The 23,542-nt window shown below is 44.5% G+C and overlaps 1 protein-coding gene across 1 annotated transcript in view; it reads left to right on the top strand.

The window, feature by feature from the left end:
- CTNNBL1 (catenin beta like 1) overlaps positions 1-23,542 on the top strand; it is a 163,478-nt gene that overhangs the window by 119,447 nt on the left and 20,489 nt on the right. The window contains exons 12-13 of the mRNA XM_088843796.1: positions 15,058-15,155; positions 16,643-16,723. Of these exons, the coding sequence (XP_088699922.1) occupies positions 15,058-15,155; positions 16,643-16,723 (179 nt within the window). The remainder of the gene's footprint in view (positions 1-15,057; positions 15,156-16,642; positions 16,724-23,542) is intronic.

The following is a 23,542-nucleotide window of genomic DNA, read 5'->3' as shown; positions in this document are numbered from 1 at the left end:
GTTATCATTACCATCTTTCTAAATTCCATATATATGCGTTAGTATACTGTATTGGTGTTTTTCTTTCTGGCTTACTTCACTCTGTATAATAGGCTCCAGTTTCATCCACCTCATTAGAACTGACTCAGATGTATTCTTTTTAATGGCTGAGTAATACTCCATTGTGTATATGTACCACAGCTTTCTTATCCATTCGTCTGCAGATGGACATCTAGGTTGCTCCATGTCCTGGCTATTATAAATAGTGCTGCAATGAACATTGGAGTACATGTGTCTCTTTCAATTCTGGTTTCCTCAGTGTGTATGCCCAGGAGTGCGATTGCTGGATCATATGGCAGTTCTATTTCCAGTTTTTTAAGGAATCTCCACACTGTTCTCCATAGTGGTTGTACTAGTTTGCATTCCCACCAACAGTGTAAGAGGGTTCCCTTTCCTCCACACTCTCTCCAGTGTTTATTGCTTGTAGACTTTTGGATAGCAGCCATTCTGACTGGCGTGAAATGGTACCTCATTGTGGTTTTGATTTGCATTTCTCTGATTATGAGTGATGTTGAACATCTTTTCATGTGTTTGTTAGCCATCTTTATGTCTTCTTTGGAGCAATGTCTGTTTAGTTCTTTGGCCCATTTTTTGATTGGGTCGTTTATTTTTCTGGCTTCTTTCTGAAAGATCATTAACTATTTCAGGTTTTGCTTAGGGAGAATTGCCTGTTAGATATACCCAAATGCAGTATGTTGTGTTTGTTTATTACATATTTTTCTGTGATAATCTGGATCTGATCCTGCTTCTCCTCCAGTGTACATTCCTACACATCTTCTAGGATGATCTTTCTGGGACAGAAATCTGGTCATGCTGCCTTTTTTCTGTCAATTCTGTAGGTCCTGCAGGATAAAGTCCAGACTCTAGTTGAGTCTGCGACGGTCTTGCTCACCTCTCTTCCCTCACCTGCCATTTCCTCGCCCACCCCCTGCAGCCTGTCCTGTGTCATGTTCATTTCTGTCTCCATGCCTTTACGTCTCTTGTATTTTGTCTGGAATGCCCGTTCCCACCTTTGTCTTCTCATCCTTCTCATCCTTCAGAGTTTGGCTCATCCAGACCCTGTCAGGGAGTCAGTTATTATTTCTTTTTTATACAGATATATCTCTGATAGCTAACTCTTACCATGCTGTTTAGTTAGGATGTCAAATTCAGTATTAGTTGAATGCCTGGCGCGAGGCTAGACACTGAAGGCAGTGAATAAGATGTGTCCCTGCCTTGGAGGAGCGTACCATCTGTTGGGGAGATGCACACAGCAAGAGTGGTTTCAGTACTGCGTCCACAGTATTCATAGGGCCAGCAGTGCAGGGGAGCTCCCCTCCCCACAGCCTTCCAGGCGTCAGGTATTTTGAAAACTTTATCAAATGAAACTGTCTCATGATTTTATTGGTAGTGCTAAGGCAAGGAGATCCAACCAGTCCATTCTAAAGGAGATCAATCCTGGGTGTTCATTGGAAGGACTGATGCTAAAGCTGAAACTCCAATACTTTGGCCACCTCATGCAACGAGTTGACTCACTGGAAAAGACTCTGATGCTGGAAGGGATTGGGGGCGGGAGGAGAAGGGGACGACAGAGAATGAGATGGCTGGATGGCATCACCGACTCGATGGACATGAGTTTGAGTGAACTCCGGGAGTTGGTGCTGGACAGGGAGGCCTGGCGTGCTGTGATTCATGGGGTCGCAAAGAGTCGGACACAACTGAGCGACTGAACTGAACTGAACTGAAGGAAGCTGAATGCTTTTTTCATATTCTTACTGGGTATTTTTTTTAACTCTTGAGGAAAATAATCAAGTTGTATTATAGTGGAACTAATGAGGTCATTTCCTAGTTATTAATAGCTGAGAAACTCTGGGAGACAAATTTTTTTTCCCTGAGTCTCTAGATTCATACCTATAAAATGGGGAGAATAATAAACATGTTTCAAAGGATTGTTGTGAGAATTAAATAAAGTAATACATGCAGAGCACACATAGGCACGTAGTAGGTTTACAGTAAATGTTGCCTGTTTAAGTCCCCAGTCTCTAGCCCAGTGCCTGCCAGAATTCAGCAAATGTTTGTGAAGAATAGAAATGTATTGTACTTTGTGTATGTGTTAAAAGGGACTATATATAGATGCTAACACAGATCCATCTGTCTTGAGAAAAGTGTTCGATTTGACTTGCATCAGTATTCAACTGGAGTGGCTGAGCACACACATGTGACTCTTCTAGGGTTACCACATCCCCTGCTAGGCAGATGTCCATTATAATGAAATGTAAAAAGGGAAAAAAATAATAACAGAGACAGAGGAGTGTGATGTTATGGCTTGATTTGACAGGGCCTCCTGCTACTTCAGCTGCCAGTGCCAGGCATGGAACAGATTAATCTGTATTCCAGCACACCCCTACTGAAATCAAGATCGATCTAATTAGGGTATTTTAAACATCCTGTTTGCATCTAGAGTCTTACCAGAAAGCAGGATGTCTCTCCATCTGGGGGAGCTCAGACGGGAGGTGGGACACAAGGTTCAGCAATAAAACAGAGATGGTTTTAATTTTAGAAATGAGGGAAGACCACTTCTGTGTGATTTCCTTAAAACAAAAGAGTTAATAGCCTCAAATGTTCCATGGAAACAAAGGCAGCTCTGCAGCATGGCCTGGAATTTTAAACTGGCCCTGCAGAATCTTGCCTTGACATGGGCCTGATGGTTGAAGTCCAGGGACGATTTCCATGCTAAGAATAGAACTCTGGCTGACCCATATCATTCTTAACCATTTGGGCTGCTGGAAGGAGATGCAGGGTCTGAAGCTGGGTAGGCAGAGCAGCCCTGAATTTATTCCCCCATGAGCCATGCTGGGCCAACATTTAAATGCCAGGCCATCAGAATATTGGTTAAGGTCTGCTTTCCATAGTTCGTATGTCTATTTATCCTTGATCTACACCCTTCCCTGACCTTGCCAACCTAAGTACCTCTTTGTTTTTTCAACGTTTAGTTTTTTTATTGGTGTGTAGCCAGTTAACAATGTCGTGATAGTTTCAGGTGAGCAGCAAAGGGACTCAGCCAAATATATACATGTATCCATCCTATCCCCACCCCCCCTCCCATCCAGGCTGCCACACTAATTACCTTTTATCCCCCTTCCCTCCCACCACACTGATCTCTTCCCAGTTCTTTGTCTGTACCTGGTGCACTCCAGCTTCATGCCTTTGCATCATGTTTGTCCGTCTGCTCGGAACACCGTTGTTCCCATTGCTCTTCTCTTGCCTACTTCTCTTCAAGGCTCAGTCCAAGTGCCGTCTTGCCTACCAGTTCCCCCAGGTATCCTCGCTGGAAGAGTATTTGCCTCCCTAGTAGTTTCTGCCCGTTTCCCATTCACTGTCACTTTCTGTCACGTAATTGTAGACATAATATACCTGAGTGACCTAGAGGGCAGAATTCTTGTCTGATTGTCTCCGTCCCCAAACTCTGCATCTTGTATGTTGTAGGAGTCTGTCTTATGAATAAATGAACTAGTGTCCGTTCCTATGCCAAAGACCGTCCTGTGGCCCAGCTCAGCTGGTTAGTGCCTCCTCTTCCTTTCTGGTGAATATGATCTTCCCCTGCCTCATGGGACCAAAACTCCAACAAAGATGCAAGCAGGACCCCCTGAAATCCAGAGTCATGGAAAGAGGAGGAAGTCACCTTTGGAGATTGTTGCTGTTCTTCCCTGTTTTCCACTTCCACCCCAGTCCTCACCTTAGGAGACTCGTTAATGCAAATAGTAGTCCATTTGTCCCAGGGTTTGAGAATGTGGTCCAGATCTGTGCTTCAGGAATTAAATGTGCTCCTAGAACCCAAAATCCTAGCTTCATGTACCAACTTTACCACAGAAAACTTGGAGCTGTGAGCTCACAGACGTTTCCTTGCCATGTAATACACCCAGCCTTGCTCATAAGACAATGCAGAATAGCTTCTCTAGAGGGGACCATCTTCCTTCATCTCTGCAATCCCAGTGTTTAGTACATTGTCTGGCACGTAGTGGGCACTTAGAAGTTTGAGTAAAGGAATGGTTGGTGTATGTACTACTTTGTGCCTTGCGATTAGTTGTCTGTGATTATGAAACTCATAAAGGAGAACATCTTTTTCATTTCCTCTGCAGATTGTGTGTTGTGTTTTCAGCTCTTGCAGCAAGATCAAAAGGCAAATGATTACCATGGCAAAGTATGTTTCAGTTCAGTTCATTCGCTCAGTCATGTATGACTCTTGCGACCCCATGAATCACAGCACACCAGGCCTCCCTGTCTATCACCAACTCCCGGAGTTCACTCAAACTCATGTCCACAGAGTCGGTGATGCCATCCAGCCATCTCATTCTCTGTCGTCCCCTTCTCCTCACGCCCCCAACCTTTCCCAGCATCAGAGTCTTTTCCAGTGAGTCAACTCGTCGCATGAGGTGGCCAAAGTATTGGAGTTTCAGCTTTAGCATCAGTCCTTCCAATGAACACCCAGGATTGATCTCCTTTAGAATGGACTGGTTGGATCTCCTTGCAGTACAAGGGACTCTAGAGTCTTCTCCAACAACACAATTCAAAAGCATCAATTCTTCGGCGGTCATTTAGTTTTGTTAAAAGAAAGGACCACCTCTGCTTAGATGTCCCTGTCCTTCAGCCTACTGTTAAATAGCCAACTACCCACCTCAGGGCTGTCCACAGGTCTCCCAGAATCTTGTATTATTTGGCTGCTATAAAGGCAACCACACATAAAGCTCTTTATTTTAATTTATTGTGGGATTAAAGAGTCTGAGTGAAGTTGGCCTTGTTCCATTTAGGGTTAGAACAAATCTCGAGTTGTAGAAAATAACCCTATCAGCTGAGAAAGTCAAGTGATTCAAGTTCCTGTTTTTCTCAGCAGGAGCTAGTTAGAATAACCTAGGCTGACTGAAACATGTTCAGAGGCCAACATGTGATCAGGATGCAACATGGAAGGATCAAGTTGACAATTTTGGCAGGTGCCTAAGTGAGAGAATCTCTTGTGATGCTCTTTTTTAGCGCAGCGGGCCTCAAACCGATGTCTGTTGAGTGCCTACTGTGCACATGGCTCATTTGATACAATGGACTTAATAGATAGAAGGTACAGCCCCACTTTACAAATAAGAGAACTGAGGCTCAGAAATTAAACCAACCAAATTAGTTTAACCAACTAGTGAATGCCAGAAGCAAGATTTGAATCCAAGTCCGAAAGCCCCACATCAATCATTCATTCATTCACTTGCTGTTTCTGGAGGAGGTCCCAGAAGTTAGTCCTCTCAGCGCCCCTCTCAGCAGTAGACACTGATAGACCTAGTTGTTTACAGGCCTGTGTGGTTGAGTAGCTCTCCTCACAGAGAAAGCTGATGTTAGCCTGTTGGGATTTGGACCATTCTTCTTTAGGAATAAGGACGGGAAATGCAGTTCCATCTTACTCTCTACAAAATTGGTACACACTGTATGTAAGACTCTGGTTCGAGTGACGGCCACAGTCTGGTTGTGCCATTATGGAAAGACTTCTTATCTGGGTTCTTAACCCAAAGAGTCATCCCTAAGAGATGAGAACACTCTGATGTGTGTGTTTGTGTGTGTGTGAGAGAGACAATAGTATATACATAAGGGTTCATCAGATTCTCAGAAGTGTTTATCATGATTTTAAGAAGAAAAAAATGTGGTGGGGGTGGGGAGGGGGGTGCCACAAATTGCAGATCTAGATTTCAGTGGCCTGGAAAGTGACTTTTGACTGGAAGCAAATCACATACTTTATCAGGGCTATTGTTTCTATACTAGAAATCCGAGACAAATTGAACTGAAGAATTCTGATTCTCCTTTCAGCTCTGAAAATTACAGAATTCTAACTGACCCTAGAGAATCAAACTTTTAGCCCCCTTGCATATACCAAGGCTTATACCTTGCATATGCACCAGAGCTTCCCTGGTGGCTCAGCTGGTGAAGAATCCGCCTGCTTTGCAGGAAACCTGGGTTTGATCCCTGTGTCGGGAAGGTCCCCTGGAGAAGGGAATGGCAACCCACTCCATTATTCTTACCTGGAGAATTCCATGGACAGAGGAGCCTGGCAGTCTACAGTCCATGCAAAGAGTCGGACACAACTGAGCGACTTTTTTTTTAATATACCCGGGGAGCATCTAACTCATTGTTAATCACTCTTGAGAGACCCTGAAGAGTTGATCTGGGGGAAGCATGGGCCAGAGCCACCCCTCTAAAGCAGTTTCACTAATTAGTGTGCGAGGCAGCCAGTTGTCTGACTGTTAAGCAAGACACGCAGCAGGCAGGGACTCACACGGGCGCACAGTTTCAGTGCTGGCTCTCTAATACTCCACCAGGATCCCCGCCTGCTTACCTAGTGACTTCAAAGTGTAGGTTTGCTTGGGCTTCCCCCCCTCTGGAGCCTTGTGGATTCCTTTAGTGTGTGTGTGTGTGTACACTTTTCTTCCTGGGCCCTACTGGAGAGATTGTTCTCTGCAGTGGGAGCCACCACATCTACCCTGTCTGTGTTGACAGCCCCGTAGCCATCCTTCACCCCCATGTTATCCTGTGGAAATGACAGAGCCGCTGAGCGGTGCTGGCCTGCAGATAAACCTGTTATCTCCCCTGCCTTCTTTGCCAGCAGCCCTCCCCATCTCCTCAGTCCATGAAAAACTGACACCACCTTGGGCCGAGATCTGTTCCAAGGGAAGCTACATTTATTAGTGGCTAATGAAACCGTGTGTGTGTGTTTGTGCTCACGTACAGGCACAAAACTTGGGGTGGATGAAGTATTTTCCTCTCTGGCAGGCACCGGTGACCTACAGCCAGCCACAGCACTCAGAGAAAGAGAGAGACGGAAAGAATATAGGCAGATTCAGGTCTCCTGAAATGGGCAACCTGTCCTTTACTTAAAAATCCCAAGCAACCAGGTATATGTCATTTGTTCTTAGCACACCACTGTGATTGGTCAAAGTATCTCCTGCTCCAGGCTGTGATGAGTTATGGAAATGCATGTTAATATTATCTAGTTCCAGAAGAAATGATTCTTTTGTTTATTACATTTTCTTTTGTGAAAATTACAGCTCCTGATACCTTCCCTGTGCCACCAGCACCCCACACCTCATCTTGTTGAGACATACAAAGAACATTCTCATGGGAATTCCTTGACCATCCAGTGGTTCAATTCAGTTCAGTCACTTAGTCGTGTCCGACTCTTTGCGACCCAATGGACTGCAGCACGCCAGGCCTCCCTGTCCATCACCAGCTCCTGGAGTCCACCCAAACTCATGTTCGGTGATGCCATCCAACCACCTCATCCTCTGTCGTCCCCTTCTCCTCTCGCCTTCAGTCTTTCCCAGCATCAGGGTCTTTTCCAGTGAGTCAGTTCTTTGCATGAGGTGGCCAAAATATTGGAGTTTCAGCTTCAACATCAGTCCTTCCAATGAACACTCAGGACTGATCTCCTTTAGGGTGGACTGGTTAGATCTCCTTGTAGTCCAAGGGACTCTCAAGAGTCTTCTCCAGCACCACAGTTCAAAAGCATCAATTCTTCGGTGATCAGCTTTCTTCACAGTCCAACTCTCACATCCATACATGACCACGGGAAAAACCATAGCCTTGACTAGACGGACCTTTGTTGGCAAAGTAATGTCTCTGCTCTTTACTATTCTGTCTAGGTTGGTCATAACTTCCCTTCCAAGAAGTAAGCGTCTTTTAATTTCATGGCTGCAGTCACCATCTGCAGTGATTTTGGAGCCCCCAAAAATAAAGTCTGACACTGTTTCCACTGTTTCCCCATCTATTTCCCATGAAGTGATGGAACCAGATGCCATAATCTTAGTTTTCTGAATGTTGAACTTTAACCCATGTTTTTCACTCTCCTCTTTGACTTTCATCAAGAGGTTCTTCAGTTCTTCACTTTTTGCCATAAGGGTGGTGTCATCTGCATATCTGAGGTTATTGATATTTCTCCCAACAATTTTGATTCCAGCTTGTGCTTCATCCAACCCAGCATTTCTCATGATGTATTCTGCATATAAGTTAAATAAGCGAGGTGACAATATACGGCCTTGACATACTCCTTTTCCTATTTGGACCTAGTCTGTTGTTCCATGTCCAGTTCTAACTGTTGCTTCCTGACCTGCATACAGGTTTCTCAAGAGGCAGGTCAGGTGGTCTGGTATTCCCATCTCTTTCAGAATTTTCCACATTTTGTTGTGATCCATAGTCAAAGGCTTTGGCATAGTCAATAAAGCAGAAATAATGTTTTTCTGGAACTCTCTTGCTTTTTCAGTGATCTGACAGATGTTGGCAATTTGATCTCTGGTTCCTCTGCCTTTTCTAAATCCAGCTTGAACATATGGAAGTTCACGGTTCACGGTACTGTTGAAGCCTAGCTTGGAGAATTTTGAGCATTATTTTGCTAGCGTGTGAGATGAGTGCAATTGTGCGGTAGTTTGAGCATTCTTTGGCATCGCCTTTCTTTGGGATTGGAATGAAAACTGGCCTTTTCCAGTCCTGTGGCCACTGCTGAGTTTTCCAAATTTGCTGGCATATTGAATGCAGCACTTTCACAGCATCATCTTCTAGGATTTGAAATAGCTCAACTGGAATTCCATCACCTCCACTAGCTTTGTTCATAGTGATGCTTTCTAAGGCCCACTTGACTTCACATTCCAGGATGTCTGGCTCTAGGTAAGTGATCACACCATCGTGATTATCTGGGTCTTGAAGATCTTTTTTGTACAGTTCTTCTGTGTATTCTTGCCACCTCTTCTTAATATCTTCTGCTTCTGTTAGATCCATACCATTTCTGTCCTTTATCGAGCCCATTTTTGCATGAAATGTTTCCTTGGTATCTCTAATTTTGTTGAAGAGATCTCTAGTCTTTCCCATTCTATCATTTTCCTCTATTTCTTTACGCTGATCGCTGAGGAAGGCTTTCTTATCTCTCCTTGATATTCTTTGGAACTTAGGATTCTGCTAACAGGGCCCCGAGTTTGATCCCTGGTCAGAGAACTAAGATCCTGCAGGCCACTTGGCCGAGCCACAAAGAGGAACATTTTCTTAAGTTCCTCATCCATCTTAATCAGGAAGATGAAACAAGGGAATTACTGAGAAGTTCTGGTTCAGTATTTTGTAGAACTGCTCCATTCTTTATTTGGACTCTACTAGAAATTACTTCTGGAAAGAGTGAAGAGAAAAGAGGGTTTGTTAGTCATGTCTTACCTCCAGATGGCCTTTCACTTCATTTTCCTCTCATTGGAACTGCTGAGTTTTTTCTTCATTCACATTTGCATAGTACCTATCTTTTGGACTCAGTGAGCCCCTCATGAAGCACATTTTTGGGCTTTGCACAGTTTAGTTTCTGATATTTTGTTTTCCTTTTTAACAGCTTTGGATTACCTTTTACATGTGGGAAGCATGTAACCTATTAGAAAAGTTTACATTTTGGAGTCAGACAACACTCTCTGAAGGACATGACCTTAAGTAAGTTGATTAATCACACTGATACTTGGATTCTGTATTATAATACAGAAATAAGAGTAGTACCTTTCTCATAGCTTACTAGTGAAGATTCATTGAAAATATTGTATACAGAGTCAATCCTACTGCTATAATACACAGTCAACTGGTGACAGTTATTATTGTACCCTTTTTACTTTTATTTTCAGATAGGATTTTGAAGCAATTTACAGCAAAACAATGTGGCGATGCTAAATCTTGGCTTTGAGTAAGAATTTGTCAAGACAGATGTCAAACTGGAGGAAATATTTGCAGTATAAAAGACAAAAGGGTAATATTCTTAATTCATAAAGAGCTCCTAGAAATAAAAATTGGCAAAGGATGTAAGGCCAGGCACTTCACACAGGGAGCAATACAAATGGTCAGTAAACATCAGCAAAGGAGTTTGACCTCATTCATAACAAGAACAAAAACGTGCTAATCAAAAGAAGATTCCATTTTTCACCTACCAGGTTATCATAATTTCTAAGTTGGATAATATCCAATCTGAGTGAGGATATGAGAGAACAGCTACTCTTTTACAATATGCTTCCACTCTCAGTGTGTCTGTGTGATGTATGTGTATGTTCATGTTGCACAGCACACACCTACATGCACACACTGGTTAGTTAACTTACTTAAGGTCACGTTCTTGAGCAAGTGGTAGGAGCTTCTATTTAAACCATGTTGTCCAACTCCAAAACGTAAGCTTTTCCTACTAAGTTACATGCTTCCCCCACAATAAAGGTAATCATCAAAGCTTTTTATACGTATACAATGCATACATACACATACTGAGAGTGAAAGTCAGTTGGTACAGCCTTCTTGGAAGACCATCCGTCAGTGTCTTTCAAAAAAATATTTTTCTTTTCTGGGTTTCTCTGTCCTTTATTAACTATAGGCAAATCCATAGACCTCAGTTGAATTGGCCTGGTAAGTTTGGGCTTCTTTTTGAACTATTTTGTAGACCAAGTTATCTCCAGCTCCTAGGAAACAATATATGCAGTAGAAACAGACTGGTGTGTTTCTGTCTTCAGTATCCCCTTCCTCCACCCACCCCTCACCGCAGCCCTGTGCATGTGGAAGTGATATTTCTTCCTGCAGTAATAGCATGGGCCCTAGGTCAGTCATCTGTGCTTTCTTTTAGTTTTTCAACATTAGGTATGTCAGTGCCTTTAGACTCACCCACTCCCAGTGCTAGGTGCATGCAAAAGTGTATCCATGCCAGAAATAAAGGTATAAGTACCAGAATATGTGTTCATGGATGTTCATTGTGGCATTATTTATAACAGCAAAAACAAAACAACCCAAAACTGGAAACCATGTAAAATAACCATGATTAGGGACATTAGTTAAATTATGATAAATAAGTGAAATTCTGCATAACCATTTAAAATAAAAAATGTGTTGATACAGAAAGATATAGAAGAGAAAACCTGTGTGTGTGTGTGTAGGGCCATTTATACCTTTTTGTATAGTTTGGTTTTTAACCGTAACTATATAGCCATTAATTATGCACCCATCACTTTGATTTTAAAAATTCATTAGTGGAGGACAGAACGAATCAGTAGTAAAGCAATTTAAAAAAATTGATTCCTGTGGTTGAACATAGACTCATCTTTGAGCTTCCTGGTAGCCAAGGCAAAGCAGGAACTCAGGTAAACAAAAAATTCATCAGGAAAGAGAAATATTTTCCTGATGTTGATCTCTGAAAGGAATCTAGCAGCCAAGGATTGGGCTAAACTCTTATCTAGTATTGTCTGTCTCCAGCTTAAAATTCATTTGTGGATTTTTGTGACTTTGCTCTCCAGACTCTTCCCCACCTGACTGGCCTCGCCTAGACTCTTCCCCACCTGACTGGCCTCGCCTCCCTCATGTGTATGTAACACTCCATCCAAACTGGCCTTTGCATATATTGCTCCTTCTTCCTGGAGTGCTCTATCTTCTCTACTTAGTTGTCAGCCATGATTTTTTTGTTTTGTTTGCTTTTATGATTTTCAGTTGTTCCTTACCTCCAGTGGGAATCCCTCTAGGTCCACTATGCTTCATCTGTGCTCCTCACATCCCCTCTGCCTACCTTAATGATGAAACTTGGCACCCTGCACTGTAGTTCTTGTTTTGTTTTCCCCATGAAATAAGCACCTCCTTAAGGTTAGGGATATGTGTTGTTTGGAAGCTCTGATCACCAAGTGCTTGTCAAGAACAGAGATAAGTGGTCAGTGAATGAGGGAGTCGTCTGAAGTTTGAGTTCTGCCTCTTTCACCAGTTAGCTGTGTGGACAAGTCGCTTCTCTCCGGACCTCGATTTTTCTATCTGTACAATAAGAGATTTGGCCCAGATAATCTGTGAGATCTCCGGGCTGATCTTTTTTTTTTCCTTCCTCTATGGTTGTCAGATTGTCATACATATATATATACACATACATGGAGGTTGTTACCAGTTGTCACGCTGAGTAGTTTCAAAGTTTCAGAACTAAGCTTGTTAAAATTCACAGCTTTTATTATGACCTGTCCCACATCTGTTCACCAGCTGAAGAGATCAGAGTCACATCCAGTTGTTTGGCCCAAGATTACAGAACTGATTATATCCCCCTGTCTTCCTTCCTGTAATCTTTTCCCCTTGACATACACAGAAGTTGTTTGTGTGTGTTTTTTTTTTTTTTGCCTGCCATGAGCCTCCAAAGACATCGTTTCTTGTTCTATTTTGTTACCCTGAGCTGAGCCGTCTTGGTTCACTGTCCTTACCTCAGGTTCAGGATGTTTTTTCTCATCTCGCCCCACTCCTGTTCCCTTCCCCTTCCTTTGTGTTCAGGATAGAGATTAAAGCACCTCAATCCCAGCTTCACAACAAAAGTTAGCAGAAAGATATTGGGGTGACCCTGGAGTCACCTTGAGAAGCTGTTTAATACCTCTCTCAGTTTGAGTGAACTCCGGGAGTTGGTGATGGACAGGGAGGCCTGGCATGCTGTGATTCATGGGGTCATGGAGAGTCGGACACGACTGAGCGACTGAACTGAACTGAACTGAACAGTGTATTTTATTAAAAACTTTATACTTAAAAAAGTGAATCTACTGATTAGAGTTCTTTTATTCAAATCATGGCTCCCTAGGAAAAAGTCATCCACTCATTCCCAAATGCAAAATATCTTTAAGGACCATTTTGTAACTGGTGAGTATATTACCAATGCAGAGGTGCTCTTACTCTGAACTTGGGATAGGCACGGTGTACAAAAGGTGAAAGCTATTATCCAGAGGCATTTGAAAAATACCCAGAATTCAAGAGTGGTTTGTTTGTCTGGTTCTCCCCACCTCCCACCACTACCACCAGAAACTTGCACTGAAAACCTGCTTTCTTCCCATACATTCAGCAAGTGTTTCTGAAACACCTACTATGTGCCAGACATTGTTGTGAGGCCAGGGATATATCAATGAGCAAAGCAGACTAAAATCCCTTCCTTCAAGGAGCTTATATTCTAATTGAAGGGCAGCAGTAAACAAAACAAATAACTTACACAGCGCATTAGAAGATAATGCATGCTGAAGGGAAAAATAAAGCAGATGAGACTTGGAAATAGGCAGCATTGGGGCTTTTTGTTTTCAGATGGGGTGGTCAAAGAAAAGCCTCACTGAGAAGAGGACAGTTGAGTAAGACTGGATCTGAGGATTGAGCCGCGCAGATACTCTGGTGAGGAGTATCTCAGGCAGGGAAAACAGTAAGCACAGAGGCCCCAGGACAGGAGCGTGTCTGACATTAGAAAACAGCATTTAGTCTGAGTGAGTTGGGTTTTACACAGAACAAGGACAGGGTGTGACTTAGGTTTTAACTGACCACGCTATGGAGACCAAGGCGAAGGGGGCAAGGGTGGACGCGGAGTCCCACAAGCAGGCTGTTGTTGAGTATTCCCAGCAAGAGATGATGGTGCTGTGCACCAGAATTATGAATGGCATTGGGGGTGGTGGTGCAGCAGTAAGAAGAGAAGGAATTCTGGATGTAATTTAAGGTACAGCTGACAAGGTTTCTGTGGGATGTGTGAGAAAGAGGAGAATCAAGGGTATCGCCACTGCGTTTGACTTGAGAATCTGGAGAGCATGGTTGCCAATAACTCAGTGGATAAGACTGTGGTCACAGGTCTAAGGAGAAAGGTCAGGAACTTGTTTTTGGACATGTTCAGTTTAAAGGACCTGTTAGACAACCAAGTGGAGAGAGCAGGTAGACGGATGAATGCATGAACCTGTGTTCAGAGAACAGAACTGACCTGTAGAGTTTGGGAGTAGTCAGCATGTAAGTGGTGCAGTGGTAAAGAATCCACCTGCCAACGCAGGAGACACAAGAGAGACAGGTTCAATCCCGGAGTCAGGAAGATCCCCTGGAGTAGGAAGTGGCAACCCACTCCAGTATTATTGCCTAGGAAAATTCCATGGATAGAGGAGCCTGGCAGGCTACAGTTCGTGGGGTCGCAAAAAGTCGAACACAACTGCGCACACACGCGTGCAACTGGTCTTTAAAGCTGTGGGACTAGATGAGATCCCCAGGGAGGTGAAGGTAGCTGGAATAAGGTGAATAACTCTCACATTAGGAGACTGGGGAAATGAAGTAGTGAGGAATACTTCTGATATAAGTGAGGAAAAAAACAAATACCAAATTGTATCTGTGCTACCGTAAGAATTCTTCCTTGTGACTTTAATAATCAGATGACTTTTTGAGAGCTCACGGTAACTTTGGCATATGAAGGTGTTCTTTGCTCAGTTTTCTAAACAAAATATTTGTTGCCCACACTGTGGGCATTTTATTTCAAAATAAACGTTTCTCTGCCATCTCCTTTTCAAGTTCATTATTCTTGATTTTAAAAATTCTTTTTAAAGAAAAGAACCTCTTAACAGCTGAAGCCTATATAATATACCTTTCAATTACCCTCTTCTGCCCTGGCTAGAATAATAGTATCTCATAATAGAAGCCCATAGGTTATGTGAACTGAGAAAAAACAGTTATCATTTTGAAGTACTTACTATCCAGCTGTCTTTAAAAAGGTAAGGATTATAGCTGCACCAGAATGTAAGTGATCGCTCTGGGACCCCATCATATTTTTTATTTAATTCTGGGATATTTGCTTGGGAAAGTTTTAAGATAATTTGAGAATATTATGGAACATGTCTTATTTGTTCATCGCATGCTCCCCTCACGGTTAGTATTCATACACTGTTCACAGGTTTTTTCTGTAAATGGGGGGATTAGTTTGAGGTTCTGTTGTGGACAATAGAACTCAATTAATTCCAGGCAGAACAGAAATTCTAACTTAGTTTTGATTCAGTTGCTCAAGTTGTCCTTGGGGATGTAATCCCCTTTGAATATATTTCTTGCGCTGTCTGTGAAAATCAGTTTAGTTTTCCATTGACACAGTTTAGGTTCTTGTCTTATTAATCAATAGCCGCAGTCAGGGAAGGCCTGCTTATTCCTCCTTCAATAGAACCAGATCAGGCTTGAAGAGAGGTAATAATTACTGCTCTGATCACAGCGTGTTCTCTTTTCTCCTTCCCAACCCAGAGCATGTCTGTTCGATCCTCGCCTCCCTCCTGCGGAACCTGAGAGGGCAGCAGCGGACCCGGCTTCTAAATAAATTCACTGAAAATGACAGTGAGAAGGTAGGCGCTCGGTGGACTGTAAGATGGGGCCAGGACCCAAGGGTAGAAAAGGGCCATCTCCCCAGTGCGATCTGAGGCGTGCTGGGGAGAGTGATCCTGCCCTAGGATGTCTTCTGCAACGTCTGGGCCCCATGGCTCTGGGTCTCAGAGGGTTTTCTGGTTGTCCTGCCTCTCATTTCCAAATGCAATTTCCCCAACCCCAAATATTTTGAAACCATTCACACTAATGTACCATTATGGGTCATTAAGATGAGGAGGAAAAGATGAAGTCAGTGCTTTAAAAATTCTTAACATGCAGTGAAACCATTTGCTCCCATATAAGTAATAGAAATAAATGCAACTGTTGTCTGAAAAAAAAAAAAGGCCATCAGGTTAGGATAGAGAACATCTTAGCAGTCATGTCACCCTGGTGACGTCATCTAATGTCTATGTGTTAGTTTCCTCATCTTTAAAATGAGGATTGCTCTCTGTCTTCCCTGCCTACCTTATCAGGTTTTTCTAATGTTTAAGGAAATAGTGGATATGAGAATACTTTGTAAACTGAAACCTGTATGATTTCAGGGTCTTCCTTGTTAACCAGGGAAGGTGTGGGCACAGTCTTCCTGTCTGATGCCATGTTGAAGCAACAACTATTATTAATACCAGCCCATGGGTAAACAGGCTTCCCAGGTGGCTCAGTGATAAAAGAATCCTCCTGCCAATACAGGAGACACAAGAGATGCTGTTTCAGTCCCTGGGCAGGAAGATCCCCTGGAGGAGGAAATGGCAACCCACTCCAGTACTCTTGCTGGGAGAATCCCATGAACAGAGGAGCCCGGTGGGCTACAGTCTATGGGGTGAAGTCTAAGGGGGGAAAATAACAAACTTTTTCAAACCTAGTGAGTGTTCCATGGGCCATATTTGAAGCGACTTTTGCTAAGTTTGAAACTGGTTTTTAGGTTACTGCTAAGCAAAAGTCAGGGCTTTTTTTAAGTTGCTGAAGGAGTTTTTCTTGCACTCTGTTCTCACTCAAAAGCAACTAAAGAGATTTTACTCAGACCTTTTTAAAAAAAGATCAGCTCTGGGGCAGAATCCGAACATGAAAGGTTTCAGTTTGAAAAAAAGAAGTTTCGGTAAAGTTCTGAGTGAATGTCAAGTATGTAACTTCAAGCTCCTCTTCTTTGCAAGAAAGGACTTGAATTTTTATTGATTTATTTGTTTTTAACAGCTTGAATTTCAGGGGAGTCCAAGGAGGGCTGGGAACACATGGTGTCCTTTGGGAATGGACCTGTGTTCAGTATCTATGCTAAGCATTTGCTTTGTTCTGCCCCAGCTGTTTGATCCGTTCCTGATGTGTTCCAAGGCAAAGCTCAGATCCGCAGTGAGAAGTGGTAGAGGGGCTCTCCCTTTGTGTGGAGCGACAGTGAGATGAATAGGAGCTCTGCTGTTCTCTTGCCCTGGTATTCTCTTCCCTTCTCACTCATGCCTGTGAAACACCTCTCTTTCAGGTTGACAGGCTGATGGAGTTGCATTTTAAGTATCTGGATGCAGTGCAGGTGGCCGACAAGAAGATTGAAGGGGAAAAGCACGTATGTATCCGTGCCTGTCTCTTGCCAGCTCTTCTTGACTTGCACTCCATTTGGGTCCCTGCGCACCTCGTATCTCCCCACTGGACAGGCCAGGACAAAGATGCCATCTGCCCTCATGTGCTAGTTATCATGTCATCCTGAGCAGGGGATGGTCTGCCAGCGATTATAACTGCTCTTCTAACAGGATTGAAGTCCCTAAAGAGGGCGGATGTGTACGGTTGATCCAGGGCTGACCTGGGAGTCTGGGTGGTAGCACAGGTACCCCTGACAAGAGCTCCTCCTTGAAAACCTGACCATGGCACAGTGCTGTGACTTGGTACCACACTGGCAGAGTGTGTCTTGGCACACACACTTGCTGGCTTCAGTAGTCATAGGGAGGCACTGGAAGGAAACTGGGAGGTCACTGAATCCAGTTCCTGCATTTGCAGATGGAACCTGGAGACCTAGAGAAGGGAGCTCAGAGCTCCGCGGCCTGGCCCGCACACCGGGTCGCAGTGACTGAGCCACACTGTCTGATGCGATGGTCGCTGGGAGAGGTGAAACCTGCTTGCTGTCTTTCTTGAAGGGCCGGACTTAACACGGACGTTACCCTACCTCCTGTATTTTCACCTCCTTCTATTTTGTTCTCTGCCATCTCTGGCCTCGGTAGCTTTCTCATCTGTCTCTGTAATCAGGACAGGTTTTCATATCTGTTGGTTAATGTCCGATTTGTATTGTCTTCCCTACAAGACACTCCTCAGTCTTCGGTCAGGTTACAAATGATCCTTTTCTTGCTTTTTTCAGAGTCGTTTTCTTTGTGATCTTGGTTTGCTGTGTCACTCTCTTTTTTCACTCTGCCTTAAAGACACACTTGAGGCTTTGGAGCCTCACTGGTGGGAGCGCGTGCCTCCGCAGCCCCCACTTCTGTGTTGTCGGGGCAAGCCAGCCGTGAGGCAGAGCTGTGTGCATTGGGAATCACACAAGCATCTTCCCTCAAGCTGTGCCTCAGGCCAAGGTGAGAGACTAGAGCTCAGGGAAGACAGTGACCTTGCTGTCTGTGTCCTTCTTAGCTACCCATTCCCTTTCACAAAATATACCTTCACTTATAAACAGCAGGAGATAGTAACTGTGTCATTCTTGTGGTTTCCTTGTGCTATCTAAACCTGGTGAGTCCTCAGATGTTTGTTGATTGATTGGATTGATTGACTGGGACTGTCTTCTTTTATATGATGAGACTACTACAAGACAAGTGGCAGAGACTCTTAAGTTCTGAGTCTGGACTTCAGATACCAGCATATTCTACACACAGTCCTTTCATTCCACACACATCACCCCCCCTATTTTATTCTTTGCTTAAACTTTCCTTTTCCATGTTTTCTTCCCTTTACAGCAGTGTGTACATGGTCGATACTTAGTGATTGTTAAAATGCCAAAGTGGTGTATTCTTTTTCTTAGACTGACGGTAATTAGAAACAGATTGAACTTTCCTTAGACTTTTGTAGGGAGACAGCCCCAGGACAACTAGAACTCCAGCTGTGATGGCGTCGCCCAAGTTATCTGCTGTAGGAGGTTTTCAGGGCTGGTAGCAGGAACGCCTGGGAGCCCGAGGACTAGGATTTGAGTGCAGGCACCTACCTCAGAATCACCACTTGCCTTGCCTTGTCACCACGCCTCATGTAGCCCGGGTTCTTAGCTATAACGTGGCTTCAGCAAAGGGGTCTCTCAAGTCCCCTCCAACTTAATGTTTTCCCTCAGGTTCAGGTGAACATACTCTGGTAACTCTGCCATTTTTTGAAAATGGAATAAATGAAAAGCACAGTAAGAGGTTGATTGGCTGCTGTCTTCTGTATAGAAGAGCAGCAGTCTAGTGGTAAGGTAAACATGAAGCGTAGGGAGCCAGATAAGCCAGGATTTGAACTTGAGCTCTGCTGCTTCCTAGCTCTGAGACTTTGGACAAATGAGTTGACCTCCCCCAACCTTTTTTTTTTTTTTTTGGCTGCTCTGCATCTTTATTGCTGCACACAGGCCAGTTGAAGTGAGCTGGGGTTACTTTCCGTTGCAGTGTGAGGGCTTCTCATCATAGTGGCTTCTCTTGTTGCAGAGCGAGGACTCAAGAGGCTTTGTTGCTCTGTGGCATGTGTGATCTCCCTGAACCAGGGTTCAAACCCATGTCCCCTGTGTTGGCAGGCAGCTTCTTAACCACTGGACTTACAGAGAAGTCCCCTCTCTGAGCTTTCATGTTCTCATCTGTAAAATGGACGTAACACCTCCCTTTCAGTGCTATTATGAAGCCCAAGCATAAAGTATGTCAGTACCTTACTCAGTACTTAGCTGCTGCTGTTACTAGATTTTCCTAGCTCCCTTTGAAATTCCTGTGTAACTGTTAAGTAAGCCAGGCCGCCCTGTTCCTAAGAGCATCCTCCTTCCCAAATAACCCAGAAGGAGCTGTCCTAGAAGATCAGAGCATTGGCACCACCAGGTGCTTTGTCTGAGGCGAAGCTGGAATAAGCTTTGGTTTTTGCTTGTTGTTTTTTCTTTTCTTTTCTTTTTGAGGGGGTATTGTTTTGTTTTCTGCGAGAGACCAGAGTAAGCTGTTGGGCATCAGGGAGCAGTTTGCATGGAGCTGTTAGGAAACTTGGCCTGCTTCCCACAAGATTATCTATTATCAGCGTTGAAGAGGGTATGAAATTGACTAGCACTGACGGAGAGTAATGGCTGCAGCCATTCTCCCCAGCATTCCCAGTGCTTCTGTGTGCCATAGGCGCGGGGCCCTGCCATTCCCTGACAAACATCTGTCTCCTTGATGCCAAGGCCGTGCAGCCGGGCACTGGCAAACATTCCAAGGCTATTAGTGCTCAGCAGCCTTGGTATTGCTCAGAGAGTCAGAGCGGGCTGGGGGTGAGGGGTGCGTTTGTGAGCAGCGCGCTCTGCCAGCACTCAGGCTCCTCCTGCCAGATGAAGCTGCCTCCCAGGTACAAAGGGACTTGGAACGAACAACCTGTCTCCTGTCTCTCCTTCATGCAGTCTTCTCCCGTAATATACAAACTGTCTGTTGCCTCACTCCACCCTACTCCCTTTAAACTTGAATGTTCTACACCTACTGGGAATTCAGCAAATATTTGTTGACCTGAATTGAATCCTTGTTTCTCTTGATAACGTTGACTATCAGATCTGTAAGGAATAAATATCTCATATATTGTGCCAGGCCTGCAACAAAAACACCGTAAATAAATTGACCAAGAGAAGGGGGATCAGGTATTGACAGTCTGAGTGTCTCGGAGCCACCACTGTCCCTGCAGACTTCAGACTGCCATGGGCACCGTGCAGACGTCCACGGGTTTACAGTTGACCAAGATTCACCGAAAAGAATCCCGTCCTGTGGCACGTGTTTCTCAGGCACCTGCCCTGTGCAGGCACTGTAAGCTCGACACCGGCTTGGGGTGAGCACAGGTTCAAGTGTTGAGAGAGGAAGGGGCCCAGGGAGCACTTACTGCTGCCGAGGGCTGGACGAGTCCAGGGCACGGGGGGAGCCGTGTGCACCTCGAGTCACCCTGAACAGTTTTGCGGATGAGGCAGAAGCCAAGCTGAACCTTAAAAGGGGACATACAGGGCATTTCCAGGAATAGGAGCAAAGCAGGGGCAGTGGGAGGCCAAGTTAAGTTTGGGGGCAACTGTTAAATTATATTCCAGGAACAGAAGGCGTGATGGGGGAGCGTGGACTTTAGAGCCAGGCTGCTTCAGGTTTTCCGACTGCGGACAAACAGCCTCACTTCTCCAGCTTTCTTTTCTTCCTTTCTGATGTTCTGTTTTTTGAGGTGCACATCTCAACCTGTGGGTATATGAGGAATTACACATTTCAGAATTCGGTGACATAGATATCACACACGTGAAAGCTGCTTTCATAGGTCCTGGCCTGGAGAGTTGCGAGAGAACCTTTCCTTTTTTCTCTGTGAGGACTGTTTCTACCACCGGCCCTCTGCATGCACATATTTTCTTCCTTCCCTTGTGCTGCGTGGTTTTGCAGGGTCTCAGACCGCACCCCCCACTCCCCTTCTCCTCCTCCTCTCCTCTGCTGTGCCTTAGCTTCCTGTCTCATAGTCTTTGCTTCTCCCTCTGTCCTGCCTCTTCTCAAGCTGGTGCCTCCTTCCACCTTCAGGTCTCAGCCTAAATGTCAGCCCCTCAGCGAGCACTTCAGTGACCCCCCACGTGTGAAGCAGCGCCCCCAAACTGCCAGTGCTTCTTCCTGACCTGTGATTACTTTATACCTTTGTTTACTCTCTCTGCGACTCTCATCCCTCTTGTTCATCATGTTCTTAGGACCTACTTAGTGATTAACATGGGGTAAATGAAGAACAACTGCTCATGAGTTAATATTTGTCCGTGGGTATCAGAAAGATAGAGAGTCCCGAGTTTCCTGCATAATATCTAAGCTCTCATTGTTAACCCTGATTTGTATTTTCTCTGAATAACCCCATCATCGAAAAAATATTTTCTACAACTGTGTACATTCGGTGGCATACCTGTAGCTATATTAAAAACCTCTTATTTAGAAGCGTCTGCAGGACAGACTGATAATTGTGTTATATACAGACTCGCTTCTAGTCGCATTACTGCAAGAATCTGTTAACTGGCAAAGACTTGCACGTCTTGGGCAGTTGTCCACTGCTTTCTCATGTTATATTCAGTGTCCGTGAGACTCCAGGGCCACAAAGTGTCTGAACATACCCTGGGGCTTCCTGGTTAACAAGATCTGACCTGAAATTTTAAAGGGCATGTAATTCTTGAGACTCTTGGAGTGAGCAGCAGTTCTCTGTGGTCTGTAAATACCCAGGGTGCTTGTCTCAGCAGATTTCACCTGACTCCCCAAGCAACAAGAAGCCCAGAAAATATCAAGGTCCCTGTTGTTGGGCAGATGTCCTGACTTCTGGTAGGTTCCTTCTGGCTTCTGCTGGTTCAATGTACAGGGATGCCAGGCTTCTGCACGTCAGAAATAAGAGATAATTATTTAGGTACTGGCAGGGATTTTAAAAGAGGGAGGAAAGAGCCTTGGGGAGAGGTGTTCCTTTTTTTAGTTCCTGGGAAAATTATTCTCAGCAGGTTTATTCAATAAAGCCTTCTCGCCACATACTTTGCACCGTAATGACTTACAAATTGCATGCTAATTTTGCCACAGTTAAATCATCCCAGGCTTTATCCTGGAAAGAGAAAGACAGACTTCTTGTAATGAAACAGTATCCACAGGACTTGATGGCCGAGACAGACTTTGATGATTTCCTTAGCATTTGACGCTCATTTGTAGATTTGTGCAAAGGAGGTAAAGCGCAGGAGCAGATGAGTGGGTCCGTGATCATAAAGCACACCTACCAAGCTGTGTAGACAGTGGTAGTATGAGACTGCAGTCAGGCCTTCTGCTAACTGTGCTGGAAGCTCCTGGGCAAGCCAGAAAAAAAAGGGAATCCTGCTGAGAGCTCCTCTCAGCTGTTCCTTGAACAGTGGTTCCCAAACTTCTCAGTCTATGAATTTAGCAGACCACAGCTGACAGCATGCAGTAGAAGCCAGAGCTGGTGGGGGAGGGGATGGGGTAGTACTTTCCCCTCCCTCCTGCTTCCCTCTTTCCTAGAGGCAGATTTCGCCAAATGCCCACTCCCCGCTCTCTCCTCCCTCCCTGTTTGACCCCTTCCCAATCACAATCATCCTTTCTACCGTTAGAGGAGAAGCTGGGGGACTTGAGTCCTGGCCCAACTCCTCTGCCTCTTCCCTTGCAGTGTGGCCTTGAGCACTCTTTTAAGATTTTTTTTTTAATGTGGACCATTTTTGAAGTCTTTATTGAATTTGTTACAGTTTTGTTTCTGTTTTATGTATTGGGTTTTTTTGGCCACGAGGCCTGTGGGATCCTAGCTCCCTAACCAGGGATCGAACCCGTACCCCCTGCATTGGAAAGTAAAGTCTTAACCACAGGACCGCCAGGGAAGTCCCTGGCCCTGAGCACTCTGTTTTGCTTTTCTCATCCTCTCTGTCTTCCTCTCTCAGTGGGCTCACAGTCTCTCCCACAGCACTTCACAGAAGCCCTTTTTTTCTCGAGGCTGGCTTGGGAGAGTGTGTGTGTGCTCAGTCGTGTCCAGCTCTTTGCAACCATGTGGACTGTAGCCCACAGGCTCCTCTGTCCATGGGATTTTCCAGGCAAGAATACTGGAGCAGGTTGCCACTTCCTATTCCAGGGGATCTTCCCAACTCAGGGATCAAAGCTGCACCTCTTTATCTCCTGCATTGGCAGGCAGATTTTTCACCATGGAGCCACAAGGCTGTCTTATATGTTGTCAAAATCCAGTGAATGAGTAGTCTAGCAGTCTGCTTTTTTGTTTTTAGTACATTTAGATGGTTGATGTGACGCCACCTGTGATGGGGCGTCACGCTGCCATAGAAGGATGAACCCTGGCCTCATATAGCCCAGGTTTAAATCCCAGCTCTGCCACACACAAATTCCATTCTTCTGGGAAATGCCTTATGTATATGTGTGTGTTTTAGTTTTCATGGTAGCTTTATTAGAGTGGCACATGCCCATGTGTTAAGGCTGGCCTAACACATAGTCTCTTTTCTCTTTGCAAACTCTGGCCTGATATCCTTGGATTCTTATCAGAGCTGCTATCAGTTAGCTGTAAATTCTCAGAGAAAAAAAAATCCCTTTCACTAATTCTCCAGCCTGTTTCCCCTGCTGAAAATGACTTTCTGTCCCTCGTCTCCTTCTCTCACAGTCTGCCCTGTTTCAGAAGCTCTTGGAAGAAGATTTTGTTTGCCTGTTGTTTGTGTCTCCTCCTTCTCCACTTACCTGTCTCTCCCTTT

This window comes from Moschus berezovskii, chromosome 15, assembly GCF_049115385.1.
Source record: "Moschus berezovskii isolate FMDL1 chromosome 15, NW_MosBer_1.0, whole genome shotgun sequence".
Lineage (NCBI taxonomy): Eukaryota > Metazoa > Chordata > Mammalia > Artiodactyla > Moschidae > Moschus > Moschus berezovskii.
This window is presented reverse-complemented; position numbering and strand designations above follow the sequence as displayed.